General features: G+C 37.8%; 1 protein-coding gene across 1 annotated transcript in view; it reads right to left on the bottom strand.

Moving 5' to 3' along the window:
• Positions 1 to 631: 631 nt before the first annotated feature.
• Positions 632 to 22939, bottom strand: part of LOC111874445 (potassium/sodium hyperpolarization-activated cyclic nucleotide-gated channel 3) — a 244467-nt gene continuing 222159 nt past the window's right edge. The window contains exons 9-15 of the mRNA XM_023869958.2: positions 19246 to 19413; positions 16175 to 16270; positions 11673 to 11847; positions 9123 to 9259; positions 6125 to 6313; positions 3774 to 3952; positions 632 to 1547 (exon numbers count right to left, since the gene is read on the bottom strand). Of these exons, the coding sequence (XP_023725726.2) occupies positions 1446 to 1547; positions 3774 to 3952; positions 6125 to 6313; positions 9123 to 9259; positions 11673 to 11847; positions 16175 to 16270; positions 19246 to 19413 (1046 nt within the window). The 3' untranslated portion in view covers positions 632 to 1445. The remainder of the gene's footprint in view (positions 1548 to 3773; positions 3953 to 6124; positions 6314 to 9122; positions 9260 to 11672; positions 11848 to 16174; positions 16271 to 19245; positions 19414 to 22939) is intronic.

Here is a 22939-nt window from a genome sequence, read left to right as displayed (position 1 = left end):
AACTAAGTCAGGACAAAGGATGTCTTGGCCAGGACTAGTACTGAGCACTTTCTGAATACAAATCTAGAGTGTTACTACTGAACAGAGAAGTTCATAATGTTATGTAAAGGAATAATGGCTGTTCATTTTGAGAATCATATAAAACACATAAATAGAGTACATTAGCAAAATGAGGAGCTTCTGGATGTTAAAGCAGGTGGTTCGTTTAGTGATCCCTTTGCCTTATAGGTACAGTGATAGAATTTTCCAAAATTGCTGAGACAAATCATTTATTACAGCCAATACAGCCAAAACTCTGTAATGCATTAATCTGATGTTGTATTTTAGCTTCCTGTTGCACTGACTTTCATCCATGATATGTATACAGTGGCCGTCTTGTAGTGCACTCAGTTTCACCTGTTACTTCACGACATGTTTTGGCAACATAGTGCCGTCATAGTGGAAGAACCACATGCAAGTTTTAATTAAGACAAATAAGATGAATAATCTTAACAAGTTTGAGTGTGTGTAAATTTATTACAGTTGACGAATACACACTTTTTAAATAATTTTATAAAGACATATAATGGCAAGTAATGCAATAGATTAGCATAATTAGGGCACCTGATGATGGCACTATGTTGCCGAAACATGTCGTGAAGTAACAGGTGAAATTGAGTGCACTACAAGATGGCCACTGTATAAATATCATGCATTAATCTGAGCCAGTTACAGCATGATGATTTCCAAGTAACAATATTTAGAATGTCTTTTGTTAACACAGTGGAGGCTACTCTGAGATGACTGTGCTACCATGTCAAGAATGCATCATCTGATTGCAGTTATACCCGAAATTCTGGCAGTATAATGGAAGTGATCCAGCATGAAAAATATAAGGGAACTGGTATTTATATACTTTATAAAGGTAAAGTTGTCCCTGTGCTTAACTAATTTTAGCAGAATTAAATTAAATGGTAACACAAATTCTGAATCAATGCTAAGATGGTCCATAAGTCTTAGCCCCAATGACAAAAATGTTCCCTTCTGATTCCTTCTGTGTCAATATCCAAATAGTATATTGATTATCAAATATGAGCCTTATGCTCAGTGCAAGAAGTTCAAGGGGGAAGAACATAAACATAAAAAAATTGTTTCCAAAAGAAATGCATTTTATCAAACTGTGTTAGTCTAAAACATAGTCTGTGTACCTAAAAACTGGAGTGTTGGTACCACTCATATTGACCGCACATCCTAATGAAAGTATTATGTATAGTGAGCTGCCTGGCACACAGAATGGCCAAGAAGCATTCCAACTTCACTATGGTACAAAACAAGCAAAACTGTACCAGCACATAGGCCAAGTTTAATTGAGTGGGCTTGTGATGAACAGGATGTGATGATACTATGCGAGACTTGTGATGGCTGCTGCCAGTGGTGAGGACACCAGGCAGCAGCGGTCTCTGGTGTTAAATGATGGATTCACGATTACGTTCATTGTCTTCCGTGCTGCTCCCACCACTACTGGCCCCACAGATCTGCATCTCTATCTCAGCTAGGCGATGCTCAACCTGGAGACAGAATTTCAGTAGATCAGTCAGTGTTTAAAAAATTATACATTGTTTCTGAAGATATGGGTGTAAAATTTGGTCACTGACATTAGGTAAGAAGGTATTTGGGTACAGGGCGCTGATGAGAATAGAGGGATAAAATAGTAGGAAGCTGGAGAAACCTGTTTAATGAGGCGCCTCATAACTTTCACTTTTCAACAAATGTGATTAAAAAAATAAAACTATCCCTGTAACAGATTGTGGAGGCCCATAATGCCATCAGATGTTGAGTCTCCCACACTTTCTAGACAACTGACTCACAGATGGTGGTAAGGTTGTCAGCCTTACATGCTCTCGACCCTTTTCCCCAGGAAGATTCCTGGTGATCATTTCTGTTAGAGGCTGAGTCAACCCCAGGGCCACAGTGCTGCAGTAAGCATCAGGTCAACTGAAAAATCCAATGACCTCAACAGGAACTGAACCCACGACATTCTAGCTTGTAGCATAGTGCCTCAGTCAACTACAATACCACGTGCCCCATTCAACAAATATAATTAGAACGATCAAGTCATGGAGGATGAAATGAGTAGGAAACATAGCACACATGGGAATGAAAGAGTAATGCATATAAAGTTTTGGTGGGAAAGCCAGAAGGACTGAGAAAATCTAGACACAGATGGGAGGATAGTATTAGGATTGATGTTGCTGAAATAGGATGGGGTAATATGGACTGGATTTATCTGGCTCAGAATAGCGAGTGGTGTCAGGTTCATTCATTCATTCATTCATTCATTTTTATTGGTTCCAGAAATCCACATTTTGCAATACAGCCTCCAGATATAGAACAAGTCAATTTAATATTTAACTATATACACAAATTGTGTACATGTCCAACATACCATATAAAAATATATTAAAAATTTAAGACAACTTAAGTTCCCCAACAGAGTAACAGGTTCTTGTGAACATGGCAATGAACATTTGGGTCCCATAATATGCTAAAAATTTTTCAGTAACTGAGCAACTGGTGGCTTCCCAAGAAGGACTCATTTCAATGGAGTCACTTACCTAATCAGTTTTCTGAAGGCATATCACCATGAAGCATTTTTAAGTTTGTGGGCCTATATTGCATCAGAGAGGGATGATGCTGATATTCATGATAGCATGGAAGCATTAAGCATATGGTGTGTTAGCATGCGGATTACATGAAGCTTAATTAAATGTGGCCAGCTGCTTCAAAAGTTATAGCAACAGAAGAAATATGGTGATACTGTCATATGTCGATCAGAAGTCAATGAAGAGACAATGTGTTTCAATTTGAATATCATTATATTTTTCAAGGATCTGGCATATATAGTGAAAATCTGATCATTAGTTAATCTTCCTTGATGAAATCCACAATGGTAATCTCCAATTGTGCCTTCCACAAAGGAGGAAAGTCTATTAAATAAAATGTTTGAGAACATTTTACATCAGAATATATAGTAGCTAAAATTTTAGACAAGGAATATTCAAATTCAGAAACAACAGTACACTCGGTGTACAGCCAGGATAGTGCAGTCAGTATAGCAATAGGCTATGGGCTGAATGGCTAGGGTTTGATTCCCAGCAGTGGAAAGTGATTTTTCTCTACTTCGAAGGGTCCAGAGCGGCTCTGAGGTCTACCCAGCATCCTGTCCATTGATTACCATGAGCTCTTTACCTAGTGATGAAACAGCAGGGTCATGAAGCTGACCACTCACCTCCAGACAGTGCTAAGATCAAGAATGGTGGAGCTATACCTCCACCTTTCCATAAGTCCTAATGGTGTGGTACTTGATTAAGTTCAGAGACAACTTCATCATGCCTTTTATCTTAGTACAGTCACATAATTAAATGACTTGATAATGACGTCTGAATTTTATCAAGAAACGTTTTGCAATACTTGTCCATTGCTTTAACAGTTATGGCTACTCTACATATTGACACGAATAAAGAGTTTACTTCATACTACACCTTCAGGTGTTCCTTATTAGGTCTGTAGTAGGAAAGAGAAGAGGTACAATTATATATGACATTTTTTCCTTTTAGCCTATTCCTTTACGCATATAAGCATATATGTGAGAGAAAGTGAATTGCGCTGGATTTTGTGAGAATCAGAGGAGACAAAGATAACACAAAACATTTCATATGTCTCTTCTTCTATGACCTGTAGTCTAAGAAATGATATCTCTACACAAGTTTCTAGCTTATGTTACAGGAACGCACCTCCCACTGTTGCTGACTCAACTTGATGCTCATGGATGCATTCTCTGTTTCCAACGTAACGAGTCGTTCACGCAGACGCTTGATCTCCGCGATTAAGGCCTCATGTGACATTAGTGATGTTGTTTCCCTCTCATCATCCCCTTCTAGCTGAGTTATACTGTTGCACGGCAACAGCTGGCCTGAAAAAGTATGACATTACGATACACTGAACATGTTTCTATTAACATAAAAATTTCATACTTCAGCAATCCTGACACATTTTGCTGGAGTGGAAGCTCAGTTGGTGTAACGATGGGCTATGGGCACAAAGCTCACCACTGACCTCCATCCAGTGCTGAGGTCAAGAATGATGGAGCTATACCTCCACTCTCCCATATGTCTCCATGGCGTAGTGCTTAATTAGTTAGTACAGGGAAAACCTCAACCTTTTTATCTTAACTTTTACTAATCAACTACTGGGGTATGATCCATATCCTTCACTGATATTATACTGAGGCCATAGATGGAAGTGCCGCAGATTGAAAACCTACACATCTTTCTCAGGTGTTACACTTCCTCTGCATGCATCTATCTACGTATGCATAGCTCTGCAGCCCTTGTGGACCTTGGTCGCTTTTTCAGCTTCTTAATCTATACACAGTTGGTAGGACTCCTCGGATGGGGCATCAGCCGGTCATAAGGCTGCTTCCTATGCACAGAACAATACAAACACAGAATGAACGATTATAGACATCCATACTGGACTGGTGTTCGAACCCAAGATCTCAGTGTTTGTGTGAGAGAAGACAGTTCATGCCTTAGACCATGTGACCACCGTGACTGGCTCTTCTACCTGCGTAATTCCTTATAATTCCCCTTTCTGGTCACAGGAAATTTCATAGTGATAATTATATTACAATATCACCTAGGATAACATGCTTTGAACCGTAGTTTATTTATAATATTTATGATACAAACAAAAACAAACTCCATGGTTTTAGTCTGCAAGCAAACTATACCAACTGAGTGACCGCTGATTGTCGGTGAGATTAGTGCCAACTTTTGTGGATAGAGGGTGTTGCGTGGTCAGGGCAACGAATCCCCAGGCCATTAATTTCGGTTTTCTAGAACAGAGCCGCTATTTTCTTGAAATAGTTCGTCATTTATCATGACGAGTCTGAGTGGACCTGGTATAATATTTATAATTTAATTTAATAATAAATAATAAAACATAATTTGTAATATTTAAGCATCCTGTTGCATTAATATATATTTTTTACACATATATTTCCATCTTAAATGCAGCTTATTATCTCATTACCCTTCTTCCTCACTATATGATTCAGCGGCACATGGCCATCATCATGTTGCCTATGTAACCAAAACTGTTGCACTGTATGTAAAAAATTATGTATGGAATGTGAACGCGATATTCCTGAATTAATTTCTGTTCTCTGAAATATTCAAGAAAAGTGGGGCAGTTAATGCCAAAAGAAGCAATGTGCATTAATAACCCCTAGCAACCTGTTTCAACCCTTTCACTTTCAAGCCCTGTCATACGTCTACCTGAGAGAAATTCCAACATTGCTTGAGCGCAAATCCAGTTGCACAGGAAAACTTGCACTACTTTCACAGATTACCTTCAGAAACCATTAGTTGTAGATGTTGAGAACGCCTTGTGTTTGTTAAATACTGATATATCAAAATTACTGCCATCTACTTACAGAAATACTGTATAAATTATTAACTGTCATCTCTTCTGTAAAGCTGTGGAAATGCTAATGCAAGTACAGGAAGCATCAATCGACATGTGGAATGTAAAAGATTAAAAGGCAAAGTTCTTGCTCTCAAATGGCAATTAAACTGGCTATCTGGGAGAAATAAATAATTTGGATTTGTTGGCAAGATGCTGGGTATTATGTTGTGTCTATGTAATAGCTCCTGTATTAAATTGTATTATCTGGGAATAAAGATTTTAAAATCATCTGGTTCTGCTAGATTTCTGGCCATATTTTAATTTTAAGCAATGACATTAGTCATGAAGAAATTTAGGTTGGATTACACACATATGCCATTACAATAATGAAACTCATGGTCATTAAAAGTTAGTACAGAAGTGGTTGAGAAGTATCCACATTATCCTTTATTCATGCGATACTCATGCACCCCCCTCAAAAAAAAAAAAGAATAACAGAGGATAAAATCACATAATTCAAATTGGTCTAAATTAGTTGAGCACATTAAAATGACATGACTTTTTTTGACTCGCACATAACGAGTACCTGCAGTGAGATTCTGGAGTGTGAATAGCTTCAGTATGTGTCACCATGTGTCAGACCACAAGCTGTCAAAGCATAAGGCCACTACACTACCTGCAGCAGATGCCCGAGCTGTGGGTAGGTCCCCACTAACAGGTGAGGCAGATGAATGCTCACTGGCGCAGGATGCAACAAGAGGTGTGGTTTCTAGCAGCTGAGTCAGTGTGGTACTGGTACCAGACCGGACACCTGAACCGGCATGAGCTTCTCCGGCACATGACCCATAACTGCGAGAAGTGGAGCCTGAAAATGTGGATTTTTTATGTGGGTAAAAAGACCAGAGTTTACTACTGCAATGAAGTCACATCATACATACAGTTAACTTAACGTGAATTCAACCATACATACTTGCAAAATAATGAGGAAAGAAATATAAAAATGTAAATAGTGCAGGTTATTTTGCGCACTGTGCCACTCAGTGTCAGGGGAAGAGAAAGACTATTCATTGGAATATTCATGATGAATGGCGAGGATTAAGGTTTACTCTTTTTCTTTCTTATTCTTTCATTCTTCTCTCTCTCTCTCTCTCAATATTTTATGTAACTAAAAGTAAAATTAGAGTACATTTCACTTGTATATGTACTCATACGTTAAAGATATATTGAACATATTACAGGGTATGTATAAAAGCATGTACTTCATGGGTGATTTAAGGGATTTTCGAGGGCATAACCCCTGATAAAATTCGACTCCATTGTATAGAAATATGATCCAAAGAAAATGTGGGTGGTAGACATTCAGGAAGTATCCTGTCTAATGAGCGGTTTCAAGCATTTAAGACCTGTATGCTGTCGTGCATGGGAGTCAAGCATGCTCAGTCAGTATGGTTATTAGGCTACAGCCTGGATCACAGAGGAGTCAGGGTTTGATTCCAGACAAGGAAAGAATGTCCTTCTCTTCAGCAGTGCATCCAGACTGACACTGGCATTCACCCAGCATTGCATCCTATCCAGTATATGACAAGGACCATTTCCTCAGGGGTGAAGTGTCCAAGATATAAAGCTGATAACTCACCTCCAATTAGTGCATGCATGGAACTATTCCTCCACTACTTCATACATCATCTTGGTGCACAGACAGAACCTGACCTTCATACTGCTGAGTAATGTCATTTTCTGGGCCAGAGGTGTATGCTTTCTGATCACTCTTGTCTCTCTGTGCTTGGTGATGAGGCCTAATGCACTCCTTGTATAAAGTGACAGTTCGATAAGAAGCAATGCTGGTAATATGCCAATTATTGGAAAGCCAGTGCAGTAAAGGAAGACCTGAACAAATGTCATTGTCCACTACATCCCCACATGATCCATCCTTACCATTAACCCAGGCCTCTGTGAAAATAAGACCACATCCAACCACAAAAGTGTAGCATGGACATTTAAGGATATTTAAGAAATAGCACACCCAAGTGTTCATGTGTACATGTAACACTAATTTGCTAATCTAACATGGTTGAAGACTGTTTCTTAATTGCACATGGTGTGAATAGATTTTGATGCATTTTAGATATTAGCAGCAGTATTCAGGATTAGCCAAACATGTGCCATAATTGAACAAGTACTCTAGAAATTATATGGCAGAAAAGGTTATGAATTGGCAGATATAATAGATGTTAATGGTATCTGAAATAGTTATATTCATGATTAATTTGATATGTTATAGATGACAGGCCAGGTTATCATACTTGTGATATTATTTATGATATAAATTAGTCATAACCAAAGAATTATTATCAAAATTATATTAATTAATAGATTTGTTAGTATTTAAATCTTCATTTAACTTATTCCAATATGCTCAAACTTAACAACATAATAATATATATTTACTTTACACATATATGGCCAAACATATATTTAAATGCAATCTAATATACATAATTTGTAATTACAATTACATTAGAATATTTATTCATGTCAAATAAAATTATAATATATGACAATATACCATATCTTATTGTTCACATACATGTTCCATATTTCAATTTCCATGAATTCTTTTAATGTTCAGGATATATGAGTTGTAATACAACAATAATGCATGAACAACCATGTTGATGAAGCACCTATAAACACATTACTTTTATAACACAAGAATGAGGATGCATATACAGATTAATACAATAGGTGTTTAGCCGAATGTTTAATAAATTAATGGAATTTTATAATGTTTTTATATTGCCCGATACATACAGTTTGAAGATGATGTGACATTACTGACACAAGTAGACAGACTGTAAAGAAACATCTAGGAATGTGGGAATACTGGCAGTGTTGAAGTGTGTTATCTCTTCATCACTGTACTTACACCATTAGCTTTGGCAGTTTCAGCAGGTAGTCCTATGAAGGAGCTGTCATATTTGAACTATCCTGGTTACAACACATTGCTTAAACATTACAATGAGATGAACAGAAATGTTCAGAGCTCTGAACACATAAATTGTGCCATATTAAGAATATTAAAAGGATACAGAAGGAAAGAAACTGAACTGAAGTTTCACAAAGCGATCGCAAGGTAACATGGGCACCAATGGGATTCTTTCCAATGGAGGCACCCAGAAAATGTGCCTACAACTTATGTTTATGGCCAATTAAACCTAATTATACTCATCATCCAAGAAGACCAGAAGAACAAATAAAATTCAATTAAATTTCTTCATTAATATGTGACTGATTTCCTTCAACTTTCCTAATTTTAATATTTTTCCAAAAAAATTCTGGAGAGGTTCAGATGCCTACTTCACCCTTTCCCTCCTGCTGGCAGCTATATATGGAGGCAAAGAATGAAAGGTAGCAGAAGTGAATAATTATAGGCCATGTATCTTGAGAAGATAAAAAAAATCAGGAAAGAAATATAAACATTTTCAGTTACAGCTCAGTTATAATTGAAAACTACAGGAATTTCAAATAGATATTTCGATAGAGACCAATAGAGAGAACACATACTGAGTGATGAAGGAAATGGTGGACAATCAGAAGTTGGAATGGCCCACTTACCTCATCTGTGAAGCACTATATGAGTCTTGTAGCAGGATACAAGTTCAGTTCATAGTTACCTGTACGAGCACCTGGTTGAGGCACATGACGGCATGGGGCCTGGACCCCACTGCCCCTCCGCTCATCATCTGAAGACAGTCCACTCGATGTGGCTGACAGGGGTGATTCCATGGTGCGCACGCGCCCGTGCAGAGACCTATGAGACATGTAAGACTGTGATGTGTATTCTGCAATTCAAGAAGTCCATGAAGAGTAGATTTAAGATGTCCACATTCCAGCAACCTGAACTCTTAGAAACATATCAATCTCTTCTATGTTGTGCTGCTTTTATTACAAATCTCATTATTACTGATGTCACCAACATTGTTATCATCATGACTCATTATCATCATCACCAGTTCTCATTATCACCAACAAAATCTTTGTGCCCTTTTGCGTGTTTTGTTCTTGTCTAGACGATTCCTTCAGTAATACTACTGAATGCCCAGCATCAACATCAAAATATTATCCATGATATGTATACAGTGACCGTCTTGTAGTGCACTCGATTTCACCTGTCACTTCACAACATGTTTCGGCAACATAGTGCCATCATCAGGTGTCCCAATTACATCAATCTATTGCATTGCCTGCCCTCATATATTTTCACAACACCACTTAAAAAACATGTCTTATTAAAATTCATGTTGGCATTGCAATTTAATAGTTTACGTTTACAATTCATGTATTGGTATACGCTTCTAGTATGACTACTATTCATAATGTTATATTTTAGCGTCCTGTTGCACTGATTTTCATCCATTATATGTGTACAGTGGCCGTCTTGTAGTGCACTCAATTTTACCTGTCACTTCACAACATGTTAAATGGTGTTGTGAAAATATATGAGGGCAGGCAATGCAATCGATTGACGTAATTGGGACACCTGATGATGGCGCTATGTTGCCGAAACATGTTGTGAAGTGACAGGTGAAACTGAGTGCACTACAAGACGGCCACTGTATACATATAATGGATGAAAATCAGTGCAACAGGACGCTAAAATATAACATTATCAAAATATTATGTAGCCTTAATTCATTTCATGCTATTAATTAATATTACAACACAATAATAGGTGAGATTTTGTATTTTATATAAATTTGTTTTAATAACGAGACATTTTAGGCATCATCACATCATGACATCATAAGGAAGAGCAGCAGTGTAAGGACACACACGAGGAAAGCGTTGCAGACGCTAGAGATAGGTAATCAAACATAATGGGGGCTATAGTGAAGATTAACATGCATAGTTCCCTTGTGGTNAAAACGGATGAAAATAAAATACAATACAATACAATACAATACATCAGAATTTCTATCAATTTGTCTGCAATTAATGGTCATGGTTGGGACTGAACCCAGAAGAACCAGCTGAACACTGACTCTGTATATTAATTAACAGACCACTGGAGTAGCCAATAAATTTTATTTGTTATATCTCTACTTATGCTACTCCTGGCTCTTTTATCTGAATGGTTAATTTATTTTTTCAGCATAAATGAAGCTACATGCTATTCATGTTCATAGCCAGCTACTACAATATTTTTAACTTAAAATTTCTCTTACACTGACTGACGCATTTTCATTCCTTAATATATGTATTTCATAAATATTTCTATGGTTTTTTGGATTTGAAGTTCTCATGGGAATTACTATGAAGAGTACAGTATTTTGTGAGGTAACAGCATGTAGATCAGAGACAGGCCAACATTTTGGAGGAAATATCTCCTTCATCTTCAGGGCAGAAGAGTAAGCCAAGCAAGAAACCATGAGAAGCAGGTAGCAAGCAGGAAATGGAAGGGACATGTTCCTCTAAACTGTTGGGTTGTTTCTGAACTACAAAACGTTATAGCTCAGAAGATGTAACTCTTTCTGTTCAGTCCGTTCAGTAGATTTTGTCGCTATTCATGTCTCAGTTAATATGCAAATACTGAATTCGGTTAAAATGAAAACAGAAATGACTATATTATGGTTGGAATTTCAACTGACATTTATCAGTCATTTAGTATGAAACTAACTGCAGCACTTCATAACAAANATCTCTACGGCGTATTCTGTAACGTAAACACGTTACAATATGTTTAACCAGTGATCCATCCATTCATTTATTATTCCTGTTCTTCCTGTTCTTCCAACCTGGAGCAGAGGACAACCGTAAAAAAAGCTTGTTTCACTTCAGTTTCTTAATCTTAGACCTTCAGTAGGATTCCTTGGATGTTGAGGGGGGGGGATCAGCCTGTTGCAAGGCTGCTACCTTACACAGGACAACACAAACACAGAAAAAACATAGACAAACATCAATGCCTTGAGTGGGATTCAAACTCGTAATCCAAGCGTCCCAGCAGACGAAAACATTTCATGCCTTAGAATGCATGGTCATTGTGATCGGCACCACTGATCTACTTGCCAGTTAATTATTTACTATAATTTCTTACCACATAAAAACTTCCTATCATTTAAGAGCTTCTGTAGTGTTGATAACCCAGTACATTATATTCTTATCTGAATTCTCACACTTAAGTTCTACTAGCCCCTGTAACCAAACAATGGCAGTCATTTCATTACCTGGAAGTTGGACTAAGTGTGGGGCTGAAGAGGGAGTTGGCTGAGTATGGTGGCGGTCCTAGTGATGACCCCCCTGTAATAACTGGCTCTAATGGAGACACCCACATATCTTCCAATGGAATTCGACCTCGAGATTCCACCAGACCTGGCGTAGATTGACTGCGACCCATTGCAGCTGCAAATTAATAAATACCATGACAAAATCTGATAAGGAACATTAACATTATGCTAACATAGGCTAAAACAGAATAAACTTCAATTTTAATATCCATAATGTGTATATATATTTACCGTCTTTTAGTGCATACAATTTGACTAGTCACTTCACACTACATGTTTCGACATCATTCTGCCATCCTCAGGTGTATCAATCACGTTAAACCATTGCACTGCCTGCCATCAAGTGTCCATTTATAAAATGATATAAAATGTGTGTTCATCATTGTTCAATAATAAAATTTATATATTAAAACTTGTTAAGATCTATCATCTTACATGTCATATATCAAACTCATGTGTAACGCCATTCATCTGCTATGGGAGTCGTTCTTCTTATGTTTTACTCGTAATTGTGTATATACTGTGTCTTATGATGTGTCTTTCTTATGTGGCTGCGTACGTTGTATTGCTGGACGTATGTGTGTGTTTTACACAGCATTTTTACATGAAATAGAGTAGTTAACTGAACATGAGACTTCCTGCTGGATATCAGGGCTGGAACTCTGAACCTTGAACTACTAATCTCTTCTGCACACATTCCACCATCTCCTGTCATTAATTTTTATTAAGCAATTTGGTACAATCATTCCTAACCCACAGGATAGGCCCATATTGAATTGAGATGTGTAGGTTTACGTGTTGAAACTTCAACTGTGTAGATACGAACACGTGAATTAAAGGAAGATTGGAATCTTCTAGATTGTAACACCACACGCACTTTGGTAGCCGTCCATAACTTTCTGGAGGAACATAGTACTTACAACTTCAGGTCTGAAGAGTAAGCAAAGCAAGAAGGCCAGTAGAAAACACCTGACAAGCAGAGCAAACTACATCGAGTAAATGAAGACTGATATATGCCTGAATGGAACTATAGGAGAGTGAAAGGTGTCATGACCATTTCTTGCAATGGACTCTGGGCCAGTTTTCCATGCATGGTTTGCTCTGCTTGCAGATTGCTTACTGCTGATATTTTTCCTGGCTTACTCTTTAACACTGAAAATGGACGCAATTTATTCCTCTGAAACATCATTGATGTCTATTGATTTGCACGGCATTATAATCCAGAAGATTTAAGTCTTCACAGTCAATGCAAAATTTACATTTATCACATTAAATTTCGGCACAAAATGGACTTACTGATTTTTGTATCAATGATTACTTAGCCAGATAAACCAATCCTACAAGAGCTGTATCAGCAATGATACATAGATGGCTTGGCCTTCATATGAAAGAGTTGAATACTGTGTGGGAGGGGTATACATAGCTTGACACCCAATGAATACAAATAATTAAAGGTACAGCAGTCCCACAGTAAAGAGTGAGTGTCAGGGAGTAGCTTCAGTACCTGCACTGTAAGTGGAATTGATGTTTAACTAACCTGTTTATGCATATACAGTATTATGCTGTGACTGAAATGTGCACACATATTTTAAGATACATTTCAGACTATGGCTGAGAAGGTAAAATGAGTAAAAAAAGGGCATGGCAAACATGCGATGGCGCTATCAAGCAAACATTCGTTACTATGCAACAATCGGTATCCATCATGTGCCCGCAACAACAGAGAAACTGCTGTAGGCTGTGTTTTGTATGCTCTTCCCTGCTCAGGCTATATAAAGACTGGAAACCTATGGTTAGACTGAAAGATCCCCACGTGGAGGTGGGTTCGAATACTTCCACCATAGCCCTGTGAGTTGTAGGAGGTGACAAAATGGAACCCAGGACCTGAGGATATAAATGGGACACACTGTTCCCCCTCCAGGTTGGGGGAGTCTCGAATCTGAGACAGTAAAATGTGGTCATGAGTCCTGCAGGACTTGGACCCAAGAATGACAATGCTGGAGAGGGCCAGCAGCAATTACAAACAACAGACCCATCCTCTTGTTAAAGAGGATGTTACATAAAAACTATAACAGCAAGTGTTCAGTTGAAAAAAATACTTGTCGGGGGTCTAAAGGGGCCTGATGCAAAGACCAATTAATCGACAGTTAACCGCCAGTTGTAAAGCAGCTCTGACACTGACTCTCACTCTCTGACTGGTTAGACAGACAGGTATATGAGCAAGAAGTCAGTGCTAGCCTGTGATAGTGAGCAGTAGCCTGAGGTGGATAGATGCGGTTAAGAGCCAATGGCCAGGATTTACGACCATGAGGAGTTATCTATATTGTTGTCTTTTGTATGTTACCAGGAGACAACTATCGAAGACACAGCAGACTGAGAAAACTATGTGTGTGCTACAATGAACTGTAAACCGCATGAATCAGCAAGAGTGCTATAATTTTTTTGCAGTTACGTGTTGTAAGAGTACAATAAATCCAGTTAATAATACAAACCATGTATCTAGTCACTAAATACATGACAATATCAATCCAATTTTGTAAATGTAAAGCAGCGATTTTGTAGAGTTTTTAAATTTTTGCACAGCCAAGAAGTTTGGAGCCTTGACATAGTGACTATATATTGTAACATGTTGCGGAACGGAGACCCCCTCCCTACCCAGCAGCAACGTGGCGACTCAGGCCACAGGTGCGTGGCGGTAACGAAGCGCTCCCTCCCACTCCCCTCCGCGGTGACGTCACGCGGTGACGTAACGCGCAACGCTAACGTAACCGTAATCAACGTCCTACTGTGACGTGGCACTCATTACGCCACAGGCAAGCACTGCAGCTATATAAGTGGATGCACAGTGCGTATCGATCAGTTCGAGTTCGGTTCGAGTTCGAGTTCCAGTGTGGCTACCGCCGAAGACATTCCGAGTTATAAAGTAACAGCCAGCCGACTACAAGTTGGAGTATAGCAGCCGTCGCGGTAAGAAGATCCGGACGTGTGTGCGATTGTGTAATTGGGAGCGCGTGATACAGTGATACAAAGCTCCCCTACTGTAAACGTGTATACTACTGAAGACAGAGTGAACTGATTTGCGCATAGGGTTATAAAGTGTGAAACCCCGCAACAGTGGTAACAGATTAATGCGCTTAGGGTTATAAAGTGTGAAACCCCGCAACTGTGTGATAATTAATTGTAGCCGTTATTTGTAGATTGTTAAATAAACCAATTAACGATCTCTACGGCGTATTCTGTAACGTAAACACGTTACATTGGTGTCAGAAGTGGGATCGGTAACGCAAAACACGTTACAATATGTAGGTTACATCTGCTTCAAAATAAAAAAACTCTGCATTCTACTCACACATAATATATGCACTTGTTATAGGATTTTTCAGAATAAACAGTGATTATTTCTTTAAACAGCCTTAAAACATGTTTGTTTTTAATGGAGATGCAGTGTGTTTTCTTTGTGGTAGGAACTCCATTTATAAGTATAATTTATGTAAGCATCAGGATTTAAATCATTAAAAGCCATTCTGCTATTGTTATTAATAACGTTCAATAAAACCACTAATCGAGGTACCTTTTGAGAGCTGTAGATCTGAAGACTAGACTAAAGAAAATTACAAACGGAGGTAACTGAACGCTGAAATTACTGATTTGGGACCACTGAAATTGAAAACTAAATTGACAATGTTAACTAAAACACACAGCAACGACAGTCACTGGCCAATCAAGCTTGTGTAATACCACAACTCTTTGCCATGTTTTAGGCTACACCATTTTTGTACTAACTCTAAATGACAGTGCTAAACATTACGAGAAACAAGACGTGTATCTGCAAGCATTCCTCAAACAACTAATCACACTTTTTATTCCATTATCCTTTGATAATTTCTAATGAATTCTAGCATGCTTAAGAGCAATATCTGAATACACATCTGAACAGGAGAATTTACATGTCAGTGTCTATATATGTATGTGTGTGTGTGTGTGTGTGTATATACACACACACACAATTCCCCATCTTCCCTCTTAGTGCTTAATTAGTTAAGCATAGGGACAACTTTATCTTTTTACTTTTATATATATATACCATATTACTTCGAATATAAGATGCCCACAAATTTAAGACATATCGAGTTCTTGAAAGTGGGTTTAGAAAAAACAGAAAGATGCATATCCCTCAAATTTAAGACAGATCTCAATTTTTCAGCGGGAAAAAAAATGTGTAAAAGTTGCATATTATATTCAAAGTAATACAGTATATACACTGTTTATTGTGAAGTGGGCTTTATGAAAATTTACCATCTGTGAAAATGAAAGGAAAAGTGCTGATGGGAAATTCTGCACCTAAAAATTACACAGTATAATCTAGCTTCCATCAACTGGGGTGGTGAGTGAGGATCATGCACATTCACTAACTCCCCGGCCTATGTCAACATGGGACTCACCGCCCGATGGCAGCACTTGTCTGCCCGACTGCAGCCGCAGAGCGCCAACTCCGCGCCACAACGATGACATCTCCTCCATCTCACCACCCCAAGTATCTACAAACACCAGCATCGAATATTAGTGACCCCATTTGAAATTCGTCATAGCAACTTTTTCCTCTATTGCCACACTTCACAATTCAATCTGTCTTTGTGTAATTTTTATACATATTTTACATCTGCAAAGGTGTATTTTTAAATACTTTATAAAAAACAAGAAAAGTCTGAAAATGACAGGAGTCAGAAACAGATCCAAGATTTCTAAAATAAATCATGTAGAAAACAGAATTACTGAGTGGAACATAATGAGAATGGGAGAAGAAACAAATGCAAAGGAAGAAAAAAGTAGGGCTATTGTAATGGTAACACTCCAGAGTTGCATTTGGGAACTGCCTGGTTTGAATTTTGGCCTGACACCAGCTATCTTGACCAAGGTTTTTGGCAGTTTTCTTCACGCCCTCCAGGCGAGTACCAGGACTGTATGTCAATTAGGTCACAAATTCCTTCTTCCAAATTCCTTCAATTTCATCCATCATTCTACTATTTGACATCATACAGTCCAGACACTGAAAACAGGGTGGAATAACCCACAAAAAGATAAGAATGTGGAGAACAACAGAACAACAGACAGAAGGAGAAGTATTTTTCATTAATGTTTGCTGCAGGATCAAGCCTATTAATGATGATGGCAATGATGCAACAACAATAACAAAAGACAGGCTTCTGCAGCTGTTTCAAACTTCTTTGTAATATACTTGAATCAAATATTCTGCCTAATAGCAAGACAAGTGAGGTTAAAAAGTTAAATTGATTTTAGAAATGTGAACTAACTTCACCGACAAGTGGCAGTCGCTCGGTCGGTATAGTTAGCTTGCGGACTACAGGTCACAGTTTGTTTGATCCTCAGCTGAGCTGCACCAGGCAATCTTACATTGCTGAACATTTTGTTATCAAAACTGGGAACAATTCATACAGTATGAGTGGATGCCCTGTTTTTGTAGAACTGTTCCTTTTCCCTGATAGGTCTACATGTACACATGATGAAGAATTGGAAGTGTGTATTTATTGTTTATATTATATTACTCTTTTCTTTTGAAAGATCATTTCAAACACCTGGAGTAACTAATGCCCTCAGAAATATATCAGTTGTTAATCATATTAACAATATTTCTGAACTAAAACATATTTTGTCTCTGCTAAGTGGGTCTCTTGTCAGCTCAGTAGTCAAGAGTGTGTCCATTATAGGTCAATATTCCAAGAATATGAACATTCCAGTTTCAAAAATAAGGGTCCTTTAAATATGTCCAAAAGTATAAAATGGCGATTTTCCTGATTAAATTTAGTTAATTCATGGACATCATCTCCCTAAATAAAATGGAATAGAGGTACCTTCATGAAAATGACTGCACATGAACTAGGAAACCGTAATGAAAAGTGTCGATTTTGTTAAAACTTGTTTTACCATTTATATAGATTTCACTGTTGTTTGGTATTCAGCAATAAACAATTGAATTCTGAGCAGTAGTAAATGTTGAAGGATTTCAGGTTCTCAGAGCAGTAGTTACTGAGCGTTCTATCTCTTGAAGTACGTGTATAACAGTGTGCAGTCCACCGATAGTCAAAGTTCTGGTGGAACATGTTGCCTCCATCTTTGGGGCTGAAGAAAGAAAAGCAAGAAACCAACAACAAATTCTGCAGCCGCCTGTTTCACACTGGTTTCTTGCTTAACTTATTCTTTGACCCTTAAAAGGGAGGAGACATGTTTTTCTAAAGCATCAGTTGACTTTAAAAGGAGTGCAGAATGTTATAACCCAGAAGAGAGAGCTCTGCTTAACAGTTAATTTTGTTTCCAAGGTATCAGGGAGAGTCAGTAAATAGGTCACAATTAGAAGAAAAACAGCTGTAATGGATGTAATAGGTTTTTATGTGTATCACTAGGTAGCAGCACAATCCAGCTTCATGAAAGAATATGTAGCAGAAGAGCATGTGCATGTTCAGAGGCTGGTTTCAGTAGTCAAAATGGCGACCATGCTTGAGGAGTAGTCTACCGAAGAGCAGCTTCTCTTGTGCGTTGTTTGTGGCAAAAGGACTCAATGCAAACGATATTCATAAAGGACTGTTTCCTGTTTATGGTGGGAAGTGTTTGTCGTGTAAAGCAGTTAACAACTGGGTTGAGAAATTCTCTCAAGGAAGGTCAAAAGTTGCACATGATGCCCGACCAGGTGTGGAAGTGGCTGAGAAAACAGGCAAAAGACTTCTATGCTGCGGGTTTCAATGCATGGGTAAAGAAAGGGGCAAGTGCATCGCTGCTGGTGTAGGATATGTTGAGAAACAAATGTTTCGTTCACGTTTGAATATCACATATTTTTTTTTTCGTTTTACATTAATTTCAATGCCACATCTATTAACGGTTTCAAAATAATATTAGTTTAATAATATAATATATACAGCATGTTCTGAAATGTGAGATTACAGCTTATTCATAGATCTGGCATTGTCTGATGGTTAATATTTTCTTTCTAAAAGTTAAAGCAATGATTCCATTCCCAACCAGGGTGAAATCAATTTTCATTCAAAATAAAAGAGGTATACTTGTACTGAGACCGTGGTGTAGTTTTCAACCCCAAACATGAAGGCAGCATGTTCTTGAAAACCTCGGTAACTGCCCACAAGATTAAGTAGCCAGGCAGACCACAGTATTATTTTTCACTGCCATGAACATCTCAATATTTTCAAAAGAGATACACTTCTTAATGTCTAAATACGTCAAGAAGGTATACACATTGAAGCATCTAAAGCAAACTGTTGGACTATCATGGACCATTACCTGAAAGTCACTATTGGAAGTATAAAAGGAACAAAATATGAGACAAACACGGTTACGTGGCATATAAAATCCATTTGCTGCTGTCTGTAGGATTTCTTCTAATGAGACTGATTTTGATGACTGAAGAATCAACCACACCAAAACTTGTTACTCTGAAAAACAGAGCATGGAAGAATAAATAACCAGTATTGTAAATAATACTCACCCCTCTCTAGCGGCGCCCTCTTGTACTTCTCAAGGCGCTTGACAGCGATGGCCTCAAGCCGCACCCTGGCAGCTGGATACTCCTTCAGCACATCCCACATATCAGTCTTCGAGAGGACAAAGAGATCGCTGTAGCCCACCGACCGAACTGATGCAGTGCGCCGGTTGCCTGCAAAATACTTGCCCTACTGATGAGTCTGCTCACTTGATTATTTCCTTTACAAGATATTATTCCATTGGTAAAATGATGATGCATTCACCCAGGCATCACTGCTTGCTCAGAAATTAACTAGATTTGAGTAGCTTGAATGTCAGACCTGTGATTGGGGATATCAATCCATATGAAGTTATCAGCATTGGAGACATATATGTTTATAATGAATTATTTTATTGATTTAAAGGTGTGGTAATTTCCAGTTATCTAGTTGAATTCAGTTTTCAAAACTAAACAATGTGTATGCCAGCAATATTTTTGTTCGATCTATGAACTATCATTCCCAGAGGTGGAAATGGCTTCTCAGATCTATGAGGACACTCAAGTATAGACAAGCGCTAGGATCTAGGTCTATCCACCTATGAGGTGCTGATTATCAAAGATGTTACTGCACAGTTTACATATTGTGAGATAAAGGTGACTTGTTCTTACATGTCTCATTGCTATGCCCAGATTTAGATACACGATTTAACTTCTTAGACTGAAAGGTGTGGAACTAGACAAACTGTGTCTACATACATCTTTCCCACTCACACTCCTGCTCATGCTTATATAATAATTAAGCACAATAGATCAGAGATGGTCATGGTGCAAGAGGCAAATACTATGGCCCACCCTTACACATATATAAAAATTACAATATTAGTTGTGCCTTTAATTAAATGTGTTACATAGTTTAATTAATATAATTCAATCTTAAAGCTAAAAGCTATTCCTGTAACAGGCCATGGAGCCCACATAGCTGTGAGACGTCAAGGCTCCTACATTGTCTACAAAATCGGTTCATAGATGGTGGTGAGCCTGTCAGCCTTACACGCTGGCTGCTCTTTACCTCCAGAAAGATTCCTGGTACTCATTTTTGTTAGAGGCTGAGTTGAGCCCCAGGGCCATAGTGTGGCTGGAAGGGTTAGGTCAAATGAAAAATACAATCCGTGACATTCTGGCTTGTAGCATAGTGCTAGTTGTGTTATTGCAAACTGTTTACAAGCTTCTACAGAACAGGTGAGCTACAGTGATGTTCATTATATATTAACTNTCTTGAACAAATATAAATACAAATACAAATACAAATACAAAAATATTATCACTATAATCACAAAAAGATGGCGGTAAGGTTGTCAGCCTTATGCGCCGGCTGAGTTTACTCCCCAGGAAAATTATTTAATTAATTCCTGGTACTCATTTCTGTTAGAGGCTGAGTCAACCCCAGGGCCATAGTGCGGCTGGAAGGATTAGGTCAATTGAAAAAAATACAGTGATGACAAGCAAGTAACTTGTGTTTAAGTGTACAGTGTCTGTTCTTGAATAGTAATATTATTTAATTTGAATATGTGAAATGTAGTATACTACATAGAGGAGGGTCGTTATGAATGACTATTTATGCATATTTCTCTTGGGAACAGCTGTTAAACAACATGTAGAATTTGAAAAAATGCATGAGAAATCAGAAGACGATTAATAGTATGAGATTTCCCACTGCATGACCAATTTGAATTCTTAACGATGTTACACTAGTAATTTTGAAATGTATGAAATATCAACGTAATATTCCCATTTCTTTTACGTATAATTTTAATGCTGGATATATACAAACAAGTAAAATTCATATCTGTTAAATTCTGCACGTTGATATTTCAAAGTATTCAAACACACTCTATATTTATTTAATAGTGAGACAAATGTAACATTCATGTCTGCGTACTCAAAAAAGTAATGCATATGTACATACAACACTTCACATCACGACTTTCCTGTAATTATATATTTAAACAGTACGTGAACAAAAAGAGATAGTGGGCACTGCAATATTGCAGTAGATGACACTTATTTTTCAAATAATGCTCTGTGATTATTTCCACCTCGTTTGCCTTTACATCCCTTTACCATAATCATAAAGCTATTAGTGTGTAAACAAACTAGTGTAACAAAGCTGACCATTTACAGACAACACCAACACCACACAAATTTACAAATTAGTTTCCTTTGTACTTTGTTAACTGTTCAAATGCCCCCCCCCAAAAAAAAACACTACAAACACAATTAAACAGATATACGGTAGTATAGTTGGTTGAGGCACTATGCTACAAGCCAGAAGGTCACGGGCTCAAGTCCCAATGAGGTCACTGGATTTTTTTCAATTGACCTAATCCTTAAAGCCGCACTATGGCCCTGGGGTCGACAAAGCCTCTAACAGAAATGAGTACCAGGAATTAATTAACTAATTTTCCTGATGAGTAAGGCTAACAACCTTATTGCCATCTTTGAGCTGAATGTCTAGATAATGTGGGACCCTCAACGTCTCACAACCCTAAGGGCCTTCACGGCTTGTTATAGGGATAGCTTACTTTTACTCTTTAGGGTCAAATGTTTTCTCATGTAACAATTTCCTACACAATGAACCGTTCTATTCTTTTATTTCATAAGTTCAGTTTGGCCATGCCTACATGTAGAGTACTACAGACTTTGTCCTGAACGCACATGAAACAAGAATTACTGCATCTAGGTTCAAGGAAATTCATCTAATAAACTCAGCACATCATGGCAACAAGGGCACATCTTTGTCAGTGATACAGACTATTACATCACCATTAGAAGTTTACTAGGTTCCATTTTCCACATATTTCAGGTATTCATAATTGAAACACAATGGCACAAGTTACACAAGACATTTCTTTCACAAGATTTACTACACAAGGTGTGACTTACACTGGCTCATAAAATACATGGACTTTCTTGTGAACTTGTACTATACAGGTAAATGGATGCAAAGATATTACTTCTTTCCTATGGATGCATTTTAGTCACTTAGGTGTCAGATCCCGTAATACAGAGAAAGGAAACATAGTCCTTGCAAATATTCAACTGAGTATGTTGGAAGGAGGAATCCCCAAGTCACACAGTTAGATGTCAATGATTTCTTTTGGTGATATTCATTCTTCCCCTAAAAGCCTCCCATTCCTTCTCCTTGCCACATAATTAAATTTGTAAAGTTAATGAAATACAATGGATTCCAAAGTATATGGTGGCTTTATTAGAATCTATAATTAGACTAGATATGAGTGCAGAATTAATCAGGTGTTTGACACAGTCCGAGTACTTGCAATAAAAATTTTCAAATTCACTGGATTTTACTCAGTAAAATTCCTAGTACTCATACACCACTATGAAATACAATACTATTACCCATTCCAGCGGGTAATTTCACATTCCCACGTTGACTCATTCGCTTTCTCACTCATTTTTCTACATCTCTGCTGAAATTTTGACTTTTACTGACTCATACAAAGTCTCTTCTGATAGCTCTGAACCACCACGGTCATGATCAGCGGAGGTAATTTTCAATTCAATTCAATTCAATTCTTTATTATTTATGTGCCAAGTCAACAGCCGCAAGGCCAATTACAGACTTAGCACAGTGTAGATGAAAGTAATTACGTGTAACATTATACAAACACATTATAAGTCAAAAATAAATTACAGG

This window comes from Cryptotermes secundus, unplaced genomic scaffold (assembly GCF_002891405.2).
Source record: "Cryptotermes secundus unplaced genomic scaffold, Csec_1.0 scaffold382, whole genome shotgun sequence".
Lineage (NCBI taxonomy): Eukaryota > Metazoa > Arthropoda > Insecta > Blattodea > Kalotermitidae > Cryptotermes > Cryptotermes secundus.
Note: the sequence above shows the minus strand (reverse complement) of the source record. Positions and strands in the feature narration are given on the sequence as shown.